This window comes from Lissotriton helveticus, chromosome 9 (genome assembly GCF_964261635.1).
Source record: "Lissotriton helveticus chromosome 9, aLisHel1.1, whole genome shotgun sequence".
NCBI classification, from domain to species: Eukaryota; Metazoa; Chordata; class Amphibia; order Caudata; family Salamandridae; genus Lissotriton; species Lissotriton helveticus.
This window is the reverse complement of record NC_136070.1, coordinates 237,012,239-237,028,260: the sequence shown is the minus strand read 5'-3', so window position 1 is coordinate 237,028,260 and position 16,022 is coordinate 237,012,239. Positions and strand designations below refer to the sequence as shown.

The 16,022-nt window shown below is 39.6% G+C and overlaps 1 protein-coding gene across 1 annotated transcript; it reads right to left on the bottom strand.

The window, feature by feature from the left end:
* Positions 1–1,130: 1,130 nt before the first annotated feature.
* Positions 1,131–13,509, bottom strand: LOC144781135 (uncharacterized). Its single transcript, XM_078659797.1, has 4 exons — positions 13,457–13,509; positions 10,888–10,904; positions 1,746–2,105; positions 1,131–1,625 (listed from the first exon to the last, which is right to left on the bottom strand). The coding sequence occupies exons 1-4, from the start codon at positions 13,464–13,466 to the stop codon at positions 1,326–1,328; spliced, it is 687 nt and encodes a 228-aa protein (XP_078515923.1). The 5' UTR covers positions 13,467–13,509; the 3' UTR covers positions 1,131–1,325.
* Positions 13,510–16,022: the final 2,513 nt, after the last annotated feature.

Here is a 16,022-nt window from a genome sequence, read left to right as displayed (position 1 = left end):
TGTAGGCAATGTTTCTAAATGGCAGTGCACAGATGGGAAGTCATTTGGTCAAATGTGTGGATGCCCAAATATTCTTTAAATATGGCCCAGTTACAGAACATTCCATATCTCATAAGTACCAAAACAACCACAGTTATCTAATGACTTACTGCATTTGTTGTCTTTAGATCTTTTTAGGCCAATATTTGATTATAATTCATTTATTTTTATCTTTAAGACAAGTGTTAGCAGTCGGGAAAGCGCTCTAAGATGCATGACATATATTATGCAGCATAGAAAAAATATCATGTTCTACAATTTCCAACTGACCCAAATGGAACATGCAGGGTGGCCTGTTTGTTTAATGTTGCCTTACAATATGCTATTGATATCTTACTATTTTCTAGTAGAAGTGTGAGACTCTGAGATGCAGTCCAATCAATGTTACAATAGCATGGGCTGCATTTCAAGAAAAAGGCATTCAGTTGTAGCACGGAATATGTGTTTTGGAGTGTTTTAACATGCCTCTTTCCACAGGAGATGTTAAGAACACAGAAGGTCGAAACAAAGAAAAGTAGTGAAAAATACACTGACCAGATCGATTTTTTACACCTCTCTCTCTTTCTCTCTTCTGGCTGTTCAACCTTACCCATTTTCAAGCTTTTCTTGTTATTTTTGCATATCTTTCCGTATATCTGCTGTTTGAATACTGCTACATTCTTCCATTTCATTCTATGCTGCCTCCCACAATTGAGGGTTGGGTGTAGAAATTAAGGGAGTTACTAAGGCTACAGAAGCCCACTAAGGCCTATGGATAGAAGAGTTTACCTAAATCCTACGATGGGAGAGAGGAAGCCATGCACCTACATTTCTCTCATCTTCTAAGCATTGCCTTCCCAATCACTTGAAATTAACCACGGTGTGGATAAAGATCACCAATGTAGTTTTGCTAATTCTTAGTTCTCAGGACTATTGAAAGGGAGTTAAGTCCATCTTAAAAAGTATGCGTTATGTTCCAGGAGCTGACAATGCAATTCTTTTCTCGGGTGTTCTACGAGACTGTAGAAAGAGTGGTTTTACATATCTGCAAAAAAATATTTTTTGCACAAAATGCACTGAACAGGTGATAATTTATTCATTAATTTATTTTAAAGTATGCATTGCAACTCTATCCATTTTAACAATGTCAAATTCTAATATCGAGATAGAACATGATTGCCCAGGTTTAAGGTTGTTGAATTGAAGAGACGTGTGTTGAATGCCTACGTGATAGAATAAGCATTAATAGATGAAGGCTTTCATTTTCTGAATCACTTGTCACGTTCCCTTCCTAGAAATTGCCTAAGTTACTTTCCCTGCTTTTGTCCCATGTCTTTACCATGGCACCTTCCTTCATGTCCCTGTCCTTGGCCCTCTTCAAAACCCTTTCCTTCTTTTCCATGTTCTTGACCTTTTCCCTTGTCGTCTGCTTGGCCCTTTCCTAGTTTGTCTCCATATCCTTGCCACTGGTCTTGTCCCAGGCCACCTCCAAGATGTTTTTCTTCAGGTTTTCCCCCACCATATCCCTGGTCTTTCCCATGGTCCTTTCCCTGGCTTTTTCCCTGGTCTTTTCCTTGGTCTTTCCCCTGGTCTTTACCATGACCACATCCCTGGTCTTTCCCGTGGTCTTTTCCATGATCATGTCCCTGGTGTTTCCCCTGGTCTTTTTCATGACCATGTCCCTGGTCTTTCCCCTGGTCTTTACCATGACCCCATCCCATCTCTTTCCCCTGGTCTTTTCCATGACCATGTCCCTGGTGTTTCCCCTGGTCTTTTTCATGACCATATCCCTGGTCTTTCCCCTGGTCTTTTCCATGTCCATATCCCTCGTCTTTTCCCTGGTTGTACCCTTCACCTTTTCCCTGATCATGTCCCTGTGCTACTCCGTGACATGTTCCTTGAACTCCTTGTTGCCCATGTTCCTGGCCATGACCTTGGCCTGCTCCATAGTCTTTTTCCTTGCCAGGACGGCTCCCTTGTCCTTGTTGCTGACCATGACCCTTGTCCTGTGCTTTGTCTTGTGCTTGGTCTTGCTTTTGTCCATATTGGTCTTTTTGAACTCCGCACGTTCCTTCACTTTCTTTTCCCTAGTGAGAAAAGAAAGAGAACAAGATGGAGAGAAGTGGTCAGTTTATAGTTCACTAAAACAAATCAAATCGGTTTAGTGTATAGTACAGTTATTTAACAAAAGAAGCATCCACAATAGACATGCACAATACACACAATCAACACATTTACCAGGTGATCAGTGAAGCAATGACATGCACTCCACTGAACCTACAAAGAAGAAGGACATTTGTCTCATTTGAACCACTCCAGTTTCTGTGCACTTTGAGGCTCCCTTTCTTGTAGCAAAAAGGCAATTTCGGATGCCTATTGTTATTCTCCGGCACCTTCATATGGCATCTTGTGATGGTACAGTAATGCAATTGTCTCTTCTTGTCTTAATGTAGTACTGGCCCTGGATTTGGTAAGGGCTACAGCATGTAAGAAAATGCCATTTCATGCATGTACAAGTAGCGTATGAACACTTAAATGACATGAAAGTTTTTGTTTTTAAATTTCATATTCCCATATACAGGTTACACCATTTTTAGAAGAGCTAACTTTCCTAGTTTTGTAACACCAAAAATGATGTCATTGTCAATGAGCACCTTCAGACTCACTTGCAAGTGTCCAGGACTGGGGTTGCACCAATTGGGAGGGTGTGACTCACGGCAGGTGCTGGGTTCCAGGTGATTGAGAGCCATTGAAGTCACTCTGATGGCCCTGGGTTCAAGAGCCTGGTCCACTCCTTCACTCAGGTAGGAGGGCAGCAGGCAGTGGGGAGTGTAAACCCTTCTTGCAGATCAGCACAGCTGTCCTACTTATGAGTTTCCCACAGGTCCAGATGTTCACTGAAGAGCTGGTTTTTAAGAGTCCATAATTTATACCATGCATCCACTTTGTAGTAGAGGTTTCTTCAGGCACCCCCTTCCTCCCTGCCCTGGCCCCAGCTTGTCTGGGCTGACAAAAGACCAGTGTCAAACCCTTTGTGAGAGTGCTCAGGCAGAACCTTTGTGATGTTCAAATATGGGGGATTTCAGTTCTTCCCCCTCATCAGCTCAGAGTGGCTCATCCTGTCAACACATATCTTCCCTTTGTCTCACTGTCTGGGAGCAATAAACAAAATCCAGGTGCCAGCTACACCCAGTCATATGACCCAGGGAAAGGCTGCAGGCTCCAAATGGTTAGGACAAGAAAATGACAACTTTCTAAAATTGGCATATACTGAATTGTGACTACAAATCAGATTTTACCATTAAAGGGGGATTTAATTACAATTCTTTGAACACCAAACTCAACCTGTCTATCTGCTCCAAATTGAAAAGTATTGCTAATTAAAAGTAATGAAGTAACCAAATGTTAAGCTGTGGGAGAGACGATGACCCTGCAGGGCCAAGTCCAAAAACCAAACTCTGCTGTCTGCTATTCCACTGTACACAACTACACTCTATGTCACTCCACTGTACTCTATTCCACTATACACAACTACTCTTCGTGCTATTCCAATGTATGCCACTCCACTCTACCCAACTCCACTTTATGCCACTCTACTATATTCCACTTGACGCCACTGCACTGTACACTGCTACACTAAATGCAACTCCACTTTATGCTATTCTACTCTACTCCACTCTACACCACTCCACTTTCAACTGTTACACTCTATACCACTCCTCTCTACAGCATGACAATGTACAACTCTCCACTGTATGCTTCTGCATTATATGCCACTCTATTGTACGCCAATCCACTCAACACTATTTGGCACGCTAGTGTACACTACTACACTCTACGCCACTCCAGTTTATGCCACTCTATTCCACATTATTGCACTCTATGCCACTCCACTCTACACCACTCCACTCTACTCTATTCTACAGAATACCACTCCACTCTATGCAACTACCCTGTATGCCAGTTCACTGAACACTATTTGAATGACTGCCACTCCACTCTACACCAATCCACTGTGGCACTCCACTGTATGCTACTGCACTGTACTCCAGTCCAGATTAGAACACCCCACTCTGCTTCACACTGCTATTGTATTGTACGTTGCTCCAGTCTATGCCACTAGACTCTACGTTATTCCACTGTATGCCACTCCATTTTACACCACTTCAGTCTATCCTACTCCACTATACGCTATGCCAGTGTAAGCCACTCCACTATCTGGAACTCTGTTCCATGCCACTGTACAATACGCCATTCCGCTGTGTGCCACTCCACTTACGCCACGCCACTTTACTGTATTCCACTGTATGCCAAACCACTCTACACCACTCCACTGTACGCTACTGCAATTAACGCTATTACAGCGCTATTACAATCTACACCACTCCACTCTACGCTACTGCACTTTGTGTTTTGTTAGGTAATTTCAGTTTAATAGACATTAATGATGTGGGGTGAGCAATACTGGCTGATTTGGGAAGATCATTACTTGTGCTTGGTGAATAAGCAATACAGGTTAATAGATTGAACAACACTGAGCAACACTGGCTGGAGTATCGGCAAAATGCTCAGATGTTGGGTGAGCAAAACTTGCTTATGGGGGGTGAACAATACTGGGTGGCATATTGGTAATACTGGGTGGTATGGGAGATGAGCAATACTGGCTGGAGTACCGGCAATATGGTTGGATAGTGACCGAGCAATACTGGCTGATGGGGAAAGAACAATAATGTGTGGCATATTGCCAATACTGGTGGATGGGAGCCATGTAATACTGGCTGATGGGGATGAGCAACAATGGCTTAAGCATTGGCAATACTTGCAGATGGTGAATGAGCAATACTGGCGGATGGGATGAACAATGCTGGGTGAAGTACTGGGAATGTTGGGGGATAGTAGGTGCACAATACTGGCTGATGGGAGATGAGCAATACCAGCTGGAATATTGCAATTCTGGCAGATGTAGTATTGGCAACACTGCCTGATGATGGATGAACAATAATGACTGATAGGCACTGGCAACACTAGCTAATGGAATATAGCAAAAATAGATGTGTCAGCATTGACAGCACTGACTGATGCAGCTTGTACACGGCATGGAGTACCGATGGAGAGAGCGGTGCCCCTTCCCTGAGCTGTTGCCAGGTAGAGTAGAGGTGAGGCTTCTTAACAGTACGATACGGGTAGGACCAGTAAATCAGCTATACTTCAAGCAGGATTAATGGTTTTGTAATTCACTTTTACTTTCCAGCACTTTGGCATTTCGCAGTAGCACAACTTTAAGGTCCTGACAAAAGCTGTGACACCACCTAGGGTCTTTTATGGCTAAAACATGTAGACCTATTTTCGTCACACACATGCAGTAACATATTTATACTGCAGGTGCACTGCTTTTAATCCTGGCACCAGGAATGAGTTAATAAAGTCTTCCCCTACGCTCGTGGTAGCTAGTTTTAGCATCACTATCCGCACTTTTACAAAACGGAGAAAAAAAAATGTGTTGCCCTGCGCTATTCACCAAACCAAGTTTCTGATCTGCTGGATTTATTACATCCGTTACCGAGTCGAAAAAAATATCCCTGATCTCCCTCTCAGAGAGAAGGTTGTAGCCCTTGGTGGGGCGAGATGTTCCCACAAGAGGAGAAACCCAGCTGATGAAGCATGCCACCATTGGCGGGTGAGGGGATTCGTCCTGAAGGAGGGATTCCCCCGTAAGCAACAAGAAATAATCTCTTGTGTCTCTTCTTAGTTCTCCCTTCTAGACCCGAGGATTTCTTGTATTTCCATGAGCATTGGCAACACTGCCTGATGGTGGATGAACAATAATGACTGATAGGGACTGGCAACACTAGCTGACGGAATATGGCAAAAATAGATGTTTGAGCACTGATAGCACTGAGTGTTGACCAATGTTATCTTATGATGGCTACACAGCATTGGCTATTGAGGGACAATAATTATTAGGTATGGTGGAAAAGCAATACAGGTTGATGTTGGCTGAGCAAAACTGGCTGACGAATTAACAGCACTATTGACTAACAGAGTAATGGGAACATTGTTTTTTCGGGAATGAGCAATAAAGGCTGATGGACATGGAGGATTGGCAAATAGGGGCTGCACAGTATGGGCTGATGTGGCGTTTTGCTAGAAATATGCTTTTTGGCAAATCAATGACATAATGCTGGCAGGAAATCCCTCACACATTAAGCAAAGGGCAGGGACCTTTTTTTCACTCTCTAGTACACTGGGCATTTAGCTGCAAAGGCCGCGATGTAGGAAAATATGTTAACAATACTAAGTGGGCTGTTTAGTCAAAATAACAATTTCTGATTGCTTCATCACAGAAGTTCTTAGCGTGAGCAGTTCTATTGTAGGTAAGAAGGGTCACTATGATTTTAATTTGTCTTATTTTATCTTCTACCCCATGTATATACAGTTAAAGACACAGATTGGGGAAACAGTGAATGAGGACAACTCCTTTTATCTAATGTTAGTAGTCAACATTTTCCTGCCCTCCAATGCTGTGCAAGTTTGTCACAGGGATTTTGTCAGGGCCTAATGGACACTTCCATCTGGCTATATCCAGCCTATTGATCCTTTTGTTATGTGCTGTGGGTGGTAGTGAAAATGAAACTGTCAGACAGAATAATCAGATTCTCAGGATACAGAGCTAAACTACATATGTATTAAGCTAAAGAGGCTTGAGGCAGAAAGCACCAATCACCCCACATTATTCAATGAATGGGGTCTTTTGTAGACTTTCAGTAGTCAACCTCCTTGTCCACCCAACAGTTTAACCATGTTCATTCATGGTCACACAGATATAGGTCTGTAGGTGCTCTATAAAACCCTTGCTCCCCAATATTGTATATATGGTACATTGGAATCAAATAAAATATTTGTACTGGGAGGATGGTGGAGTTGACAGATTCTTCAGCAGAGGGCTGAGAAATGTGGGTATTAGAGAATCATTATATCCCATTAGAAAAATCTTGTCGCTGATAATTCTTTGGGCCTTGACCATCCCATATCAAATTTAACTACTTTTGTATGAACAGGCTTTTAATGAAATTAATGACAGTGGTCATGCAATAGTTTTTAACATTATTGTATATAACCAGAGCTTATATTTGGTACAGAAATACACTCTACTATCATCATCAAGAGGATATTTAACAGCTCACCTGGTGTGATGGCCCTATCATACCATTTAATGGCACTTGTGACATTGTAAGTCGTGTCTCCATAGACTGAGTGCTTTGAAAATGTACCCAGGTTCCTGAGGTGTAGAGCTCTATTGTTTTTCAACTTCCCCCCACCCAGTAGAGATAGATAATAATTGCTGCATTACATCTTAGTCCTGTATCTCCTGTTCTAGTGGTAGTAACATAGAAAATGTTTTGTTACCTGAAATATAAATTGTAAGCTGGGACATCTCCTCTGTTGGGGCATTTAAGGTAGAACCCACCAGAATATAAAGAAGGAAGGAGGTAGTAGATGGATTGCTCTACTGTATTCCCACTGCTGAGCTTCAGAGACAGAAAACAGTGCTCTCCTTCACCACTACCCCTCATGCAAACTGGGACGACGTCAATTTAACCCTAAATTCACAAGTGGATTTGCATGTTTGAAGGCATGGATAAGGGCAAAGCCGGTTTGAAATACTCAAGAACTCTCTGGAACTCTGCAGTAAGCCTTGGCAACAGCTCAGGAGAGCCCATGGGTCCCTGTTGAATTCTTCTGGGACAGTAAATACACCTCACCAAACTCCATTTCAGAAGACAGAAAAGCAGCTTGCAGCCCTGTTGCTTTCTAGGCTAAGGCAGTCTTTGCACCACTTTGCCATTTGGTTGGGTGTGTCTGTGATTCTAGGGAAATCTATCATCCCCCTCTGGCGACAACCTATATAATCCTTCTAAGCATCAGAGTGAGCATCTCAAAGATGCAGGTGACAACTAGTGAAGGAAAATGTGGGAGGCAATGTTGTACATTTATATTGATCTGTTTCATCAAATAACCATATGGAGGGCATCCCTTGCTTCTTGAGGGGCATCCCTAGCATGTAGTAATCCCTGGCATGGGATGGTAATCCACAGACAGGGAAGGCAAGATCTGTTGATTTGAAGCAGTGTTAAATGTGAGTATTTGATGAGGAAAATAAGCTGATATGTCGATTTCTCAGACCAAACTAATGAATGGACATACAATGAAGAGCTGATGTTTATTGTTAATGGGGATATTGTAAGATACTATCAAACTCTTTATTGGGTGGAGGAAGTGATGGATGGAGTGATATATATGAGAAATTGAAATTGGGGGTAACAACAGTGCATACTCAGCAAATAGTGGATAATTGTGAAAAATGAGCTTACTGACCAAAAATTAAAAGTTTATAAATGATTATGCAATGCATTATTTTAAGAAAATGGTAAACTGATAAATGAGGTTGCATTTATTTACAAAACAAACACAACCTGGTATTGGAAAGGCAACATGTCTGTATTGTAAGATAATGGCATGCTGTTATTTACCAAAAACTGGACAGCTAATAGTTGACAGCAACATTGGTCTATTTCTAAAACCTGACAAACTGCTATTAAGGGATGAAATGAGTACATTTGTTAATTTCTACAATAAAAAGAATGCTTATCTTTGAGAGATTATTCACACTGAGTTGAGTGAGCAAACTGAGCAACACAACCTAATTTGACTTTGCATAACATTGTGGATAGTTCTTTTGGAGTTATCAAGAGGGCTGAATTATTGTACGTCCACTGCCTTATACACTGGTTGCCAAGGCCAAGTCTCACCAATCTTTAATGGATGCACACTGTAGACATTTTTTGGCAGGGACACAAAGAGTCAACAGAATTAACAAATTCCCAATTATAAAAGAGAGGGAACTCCACTTATGTTTAGGTTAATTTGCAGCATTGCAAAAGTGAATATGTGAATGTTGTATTTCTTTTATGGACTTTTGCTCGTTATGACCAAAATAATTGGCAATTGGCAAATTTAATAAAAAATGAGTTCAAATGTATATATTACGACACAGTAAACAAAATATTTAGAAAGACTTGATGGATTTGGTTCTGATAGCTTTGACAGTATTGAACATTGAATGCATTTTACTTAATTATCTTTACCAGCAACCACTGTGGCAAACGCTTTTGCAAACATTTGACAGAATATTTTTCTGAAGACTTGATTGACTCCACTACAAACAGATGCTAAGAGATTAATTGATATGTCAACTGATACAAATGGAAAGGATGATTTGATAATTCTCCCATGACTGTTTCACTAGGAAATGATTTAGACATGGCATATTATTTAATGAATTAACCCTTTAACAGTGAAGAGAGCAATAACTGGGATTACCAATACTACATACATATGAGGGGTGATCCTGTAAGAATAGTGTGACCCATTGGACCTATCCGCACTCTGAACCAAAGAAAAAACAAAAGCCTAGTAGATGAAAGATTCCCAGATACTCCTCCCAAATCTGTGGTAATATTCTTTAAATTAAATTAATAAGATTTCAGGGGGGAATTGTAAAATCCTCTGTGGTCACTGATTAATGGAGAAAAGGTTGAGTCTTTCTTCTGAGTGTGGTGATCTTCCAGTGTCCCATTTATGGTGACCAGCCAGTTTCAGATAATTACAGACACTGCATTTTCTAATATGTGTGGTGGTACTACTCATGTGCTACAAAATGCTATTAACTTATCTACGCTTCCTACGCTATGAGACCTGTGCTTCTGCTTCTCTGATTTTTTTCTACTCGAAGATCTCTGCCAACATTCCAGAGATCTCTGAAACACATAAGTGTATGATTTACAGGTAAATGTGGGATGGACAAGGAGGAGTGGTGGGTAAATGGGGATCATCTGCTCCTCAATGGGAGGGGTTTAGAAAAATGTTGAGAGCAATTTAGGCAGATACATGCTAATACAAACACACACCCACAAATGACTAAGTCGATTACCATTTATATAATTAACTTCTAAACTGACTAAAACACAAAAGGCCACAAAACAGGGTTCAATGTATTCCAGTCCAGCTTTGGAGTCCGGTACCAGAAGTGGCCAATCACTGGTACTGCAACCCACCCCCCATAAAAAGTAATGGAGGGTGTGACTTAAAATAACGACCTTGGGAAATTTTGTCAAAATAATTAAATTACTTCAACTTTTCAATTAAATAAATAATGTAATGCTAAAAAATATACAAAATAGATAACTGAATATTATTTTACAATTTACTGTATTTAAAAAACATTCAATGTTATTTTTAGACTTGTGTTAAAATGAGAAAATAATTTACATCAAACATATTTTTTTAATACATTTCTTAAATATGAATGAAAAATAAAAATATTATTTAAGTAAGTAATTTTATTTTGTTAAATTAATTATGTACTTACATTATTGAATAAACATTTATTTTGATTAGTTAATGTGCTGTAACATTGTTTTTTATTTAGTTCTAAATATTTGTTCTAATTATTTTACATTTGTAGATTGCATTAAACATTGTTATTAATTTTTGCCATCCTTTGCTTAGGGAGATCTCTGCCGTGGTGGCAGAGAGCTCCACTTAGTAGGGAAAAGTAATATTAGGAACTGTCCGCTTGTTAATTCAGTATTAGATGTCTCCACTCCCTGATTTCAGGGGATGCAGACACTCAAGTGAAATTCTGCAGTCGGAAGTTGTGTTAAAATCTACTCTCCTTTTGGATCATTTTACACAATGTAGTATGAAGGTAAATTCAGCCTTTGAATCTGTTGGAGTTTTCATATTAGAAAGTTAACTTCTGCCACCAAATTTGCACCATCTTAGAAAGTAAACTGTACAATGTCTTACCTGCTTCTGCTTTTGTGCTGCAAATTAAAAAGACAATGTTGGATTGAATTAATATTTGAATTTGTACTGTATTTTAACAAAAATGCCAGTTGTGCAACATGTTTACATAATGCATGTTTTCTTCTGCTTTCAGACAGTGCAACCTATGTTTGGTGATGATACTGACGTTGTTAATGAACTAGTAATTGTTTTTATTGAAGAAAGGATTTTTTTTATCAAAGAAAATATATACATTGGGAGTAGGGATTTAACAACACGTGGACAATAAAATATATAAAGTGTGCTGAATAGCTTTCTTTTTACACCAGGCATAAAATATGACTTTGTGAATGTTGGCCTCACTACATGTCCTTATCCTGTGACACTGCCCAAGTGACACACACACACACCTCCACCCCTAGTTATCAACAACTGCAGAAGCATTTTGAAAAGTGGCAGAACATCCTAGTTTTCTGTATTCCACTATTCCATGAATAAATATACATTTCTAGTGAAATAGTTGTTGTAATCAGGTCATTACATTACTCTTTTCCCCTATTAGAAAATTGTTGCTACTTTTTGTTTCTCTCTGAAATGCGTAGAAATAAATCCAGACATCAGGAACACGATGGGAGTTGGTAGGAAAGGGTTAGTAAGTTGTAGGCGTAAAAAAGTGGATAATAAAAATGGAACATCCCCCACCACATAATTAAACCTCCAGAGTTTGCCTCTTAGAATAGAGATTTTATCTGTCTTCTTTGTTTAACTGAACACTCAGACAAAAGTATGTCAACAAGTAAACTCAAACTGTACGAAATGTTCAAGAAAATGTACATCGATTTTTAGCACAAATTAAATTGTAGAATATTGCTGATGCAGTGTGTGAGTCTGGAAAAAAAATTTGTTTGGACCAAGGATATCAAACATAAAGCCTGATCCAGGTCAGATTTGTGAACTGCTATCCACCGACTGTCTCAGCGAGCCTATTTATGTTAATTTGATTTTCTGCAAGTGTTTCTTATATGTTTTTCCCGCAATTCTGATACTAAACACTGCTGGTTTACACCTTTACATGATTGGGCAACCTTTGGAGATTCAAAAAGACGACTACAAAAGACTCTAGCAGAGTGATGGTTGTATTTTGCAAACACCATTAAATAAATACATCTGTGAGACGCAGCTGCATTAGGCAAGGATGTGAAATGGCAATCTATAAATATTTGATTTCACTGGGAGTGCCAGAAGAACATGACATTATAGCCAATTAACCATTTTTTGAGATGCTGACTTGCTACTACTTGATTTATGAAGTTTGGGTTTACTTTTTCAGCGACAACATCTTATTTCCCCCTTCACTATGGATGTTAAAGACATTGAGAAGTTTTCCTAAATCAAGCTGATCTGTCGACGTCACGTACATGGTAAAGCATTCTTCATTCTATCAAACTTATCAGCGATATTTTTTCTAAAAGCAAATGTATATTTTAAGTAAATTGCTAGTTTATGCACTTTTTGAAAAAGTTAAACGCCTATATATGTTTGAATTGGAGCACCAGCTGGGTGAAAGGATGCGTCTTATTAACATACATGTCCTTTCAGTGATGCATTTGTAGCTTGGGACATATATGGCTCATGTGGTAGAATGCCTTTGTGTATGGGAGGCTGATGAAGATGGAACTGGATTGGCGCCATATTCCCCCGTCTGCTTGATGCTGTGAGTGTTGTGACATCACAAAGGAGCTGCCCTCCGTGTGCTGCCACTGGACCCTTCAGGTAGTGTGCTACCATCAGACATTATACAGGGATGGGCAGTTTATTCGTGAGGTACCTGCAAATACTGTATTTTAACCCTATTGAGTCCCCGGAGAGGATCCTTCATGGACATTTAGAGGAATGGGGCTCGGAGCAGATGCTTTATCATTGAATCAGTTTCGCTTGCAGCTGGAGAGTTAATAATTCATGGTGCACCAGAACTAACCCTACAGGCGAGAAAGAACCTCACCAGTGGGGCCAATCCACTCTCCTGTCTAATGTGGACTATTTCAGAAGCTTTGGCACTGACATTTGTGGTATCAAAATGGGTAAAATTGATTGTATTGAACACCCATTGGCCTTTTTGCTTTGTGCTGCCATTTTGTATAATTGTCCATAAACCTGCAACGACTCAATAGTAAAATTAAAGTCCAGGCAGCTCGCTTCACATAAACAGTGGAAAATCAGACTATTGCACTCAAGCGCTCATATGATGATGGCTCATCAGCATACATTTCCATTCATGCTGATACTGCCTGAACACACTTCCACCTAACCATGCACTACTACCCTGTTTCTATGATAGTATTGCAGAATAATCAAATATAGTTACATTATTGCTGGATTATCATAATATAATGCTTATTAAATTAGTCTGAGATTATTTTGAACACTTTGGTATATTTTTATGTATCTATTTTGCATTGGTTTATTATGGCGTGTCACTGATTTGTGCTGATAGGAGTTATTTAAATTGCCAATTAACTTTTAATAATTACAACGAGCATACGGTTTAGGTTGTCATGACAAGCAGAGATTAAGAGCAACAAGCACTTACAATGGTCCATGGCTTGGGAGGTTGTGGTCTGGTGTCTCCAAAGAAAAAACAAAGGTCTGTGAAGAAAAAAAAGTCTATCAGAGAAAATAAAATAATGAACAGGAAACGTAATCTTTGAAACAAATGTGGCGATCAATTAATCAGTAATAACATAACCCTAGATGCAGCACAGGGGCTGTGTACTTATTTGTATCCCTAATACGGATGTATGACATTACAACGCAGGCTATTACAACGCCTGCCTTTACAACGTGGTTTTTACATCGCATACCATTACAACGCATAGCGCTTTTGGGTGTTGGATAGTGAATAGTTTAATTTACTATTCCAACTCCAGTCCCCGTGGACACTAGGGAAGGTTATTGGATAGTAAATTAACCTATTCCCTATCCTAGAGCGCCCCCCAGCGCAATGCGTTGTAATATTTTGTGTTGTAATGGTAGTGCGTTGTAAAAGTTTCGTTGTAAGTGATGTTTACCCCCTAATACCTGACAGGAGCTGTCACACTCACACAGCAGCAAAGAATTATACCTCTGGTAATATTTAAATGACGTCAACCTAGTTGCATTTGATTATTTTTACGGCAGAAAACACAATAGTGGATTGTCTCTTTGCTGTTTAATGCTTGGGTACCATGTATTATTGATACTTGTATAAATGTACTGAGGAAACTCAGTTTAGTGTCTAAATTATAGGCTTAGAAATCGGAAAACCTGAATTTATATTCCTGCTAATTATCTTAATCGGATTGTGTGAACCTCGGAAGTCACTGTATCTCACATCTTGTCTTCCTTTATCTCGGTGCAAGCCCCTAACTACTTTTACATTTACTAGACTCCATACAACTAATGTGCGTCGGTGAGGTTACTAGGGTCCCACTCAGAAACCAGCTACCCACTACATGGGGCCAACGGTAAGAAGATAATGTCCTTCATGCTACAAAGAACAGGAGCTCCCCTGAGTATGGAGAAGTTAGCTAGTGAGATGGAGAACAGGGAAAGACAATGTTGGAAATTGTGGGGACCAATACTTTGGTTTTTGGCAAAGGGCTGCAGTGGTGGAGCATGTCAGAGGAGATTAAGCCCATAGATTGATAGAGGACAAGATGCAACAACATTGGACCGAGCAGTCCAGACTCTAGTGACGAGGTGACAATATTAGATTAAAGGCATTACCATATTTTTATAATTAATTACTGTGGCAGCAATCTGACTGCACCTGTTTTCAAATGTATGTAACTACAAAACTGTCAATAAAAATAATTGAAACCTAAAGAGGGCCTGAAAGGATTACATTCGCCCTTTTCCTTCTGTCGCCACGAATTTCTTTTCATGAAACATATGGCGTTGTCTACTTACTCCAGAGAGGTACATTTTCTTTTAGTATACACACAGAGTTCTAGATTAAAAAATCAACTTCAAAAATTCAGATTGCACAGATAAATATATCGAAAACATACCAACGAGTACTACTGACGCTTACATTATGCATGTATCTATATATGTGCAAATAAATGAAGACATTAAAACATGCACCACCATCACAGAGTTTCCACCGCCATAAATCACATCCCCGAGCTCATCTCTTACCTGAATGGACGGTCAGTCAAGAATCTGAGAGCTTTGCCGAGAGTTTGGGGTTCATATACACTGCTGCTGGCTGCTGCTGTGCGCCCCTAGTGCAAGACCCCGCCCTATCATGGCAGTCTGAATCATTTAATGCAGTCAGGTGGTGGCACAGCACATCAGGATGAGCCAGAAATAAATGGTTAGATTAGTGCAACAAGGCAAATTGTGATTCTTTTTAATTACAATAATTATGTTCATGTTTCTGGATCTGAGGTTGGACCATGCACAGGGAGCAGATCCTAGTGGAGGAGCTCGCTGCCGCCCATGCAATAAACCAGAGGAAGGCATCACCAGCTGCAGACTTTCAAGGTCGTGAATCGTCACTGCTCTACACAGTATTATTAAGTCAGAAATGTAATGCCACTCCCTCAGTAGTATTTATTTTAAAAGATCTGAGCAATTGTTAAAAGAGCAGAATGAACCAGTTAATCACCACCTCATTCCAACGTTCTGGATTTAGTCATCTACAAATTCCCATTCATTGACTCAAAATATTGATAGTGTATGAATCCAACACCCATCAGAGAAAATAGCATATATATATATATATATATATATATATATATATATATATATATATATATATATATATATATATATATATATATATATATATATATATATATATATATATAATTACATGGACGGGTAGCAGTGAATTGCAGGAATTGTATTCATCGAGGGATTATCTCAGTGACATGAAATAGATGGGAGCAAAGGTTGAATTTTCTATGATGTTACTCAGAACCCCGGGTGATAAAACACCTCCGCAATTTACTATTTACCTTTCTATAATGTTACATTATGTATGGCCACAAAAATAATCAGCTCTGGATTTCAACTGCTACTTGGGGAGCAGAGGATTAGTAGAGGAGCTGTACATAACATAACATGGCCCCTACCTCTCACAGAAAAAAAAAATGGTCTCGAGCCACCCG

Excerpts from the sequence above, each read along its gene's own strand:
- LOC144781135 (XM_078659797.1), bottom strand. Across the intron at positions 1,626-1,745 it reads GTCATGGAAAAGACCAGGGG|TGTGGTCATGGTAAAGACCA; the intron begins AAAGAGATGGGA and ends AAAGACCAGGGA.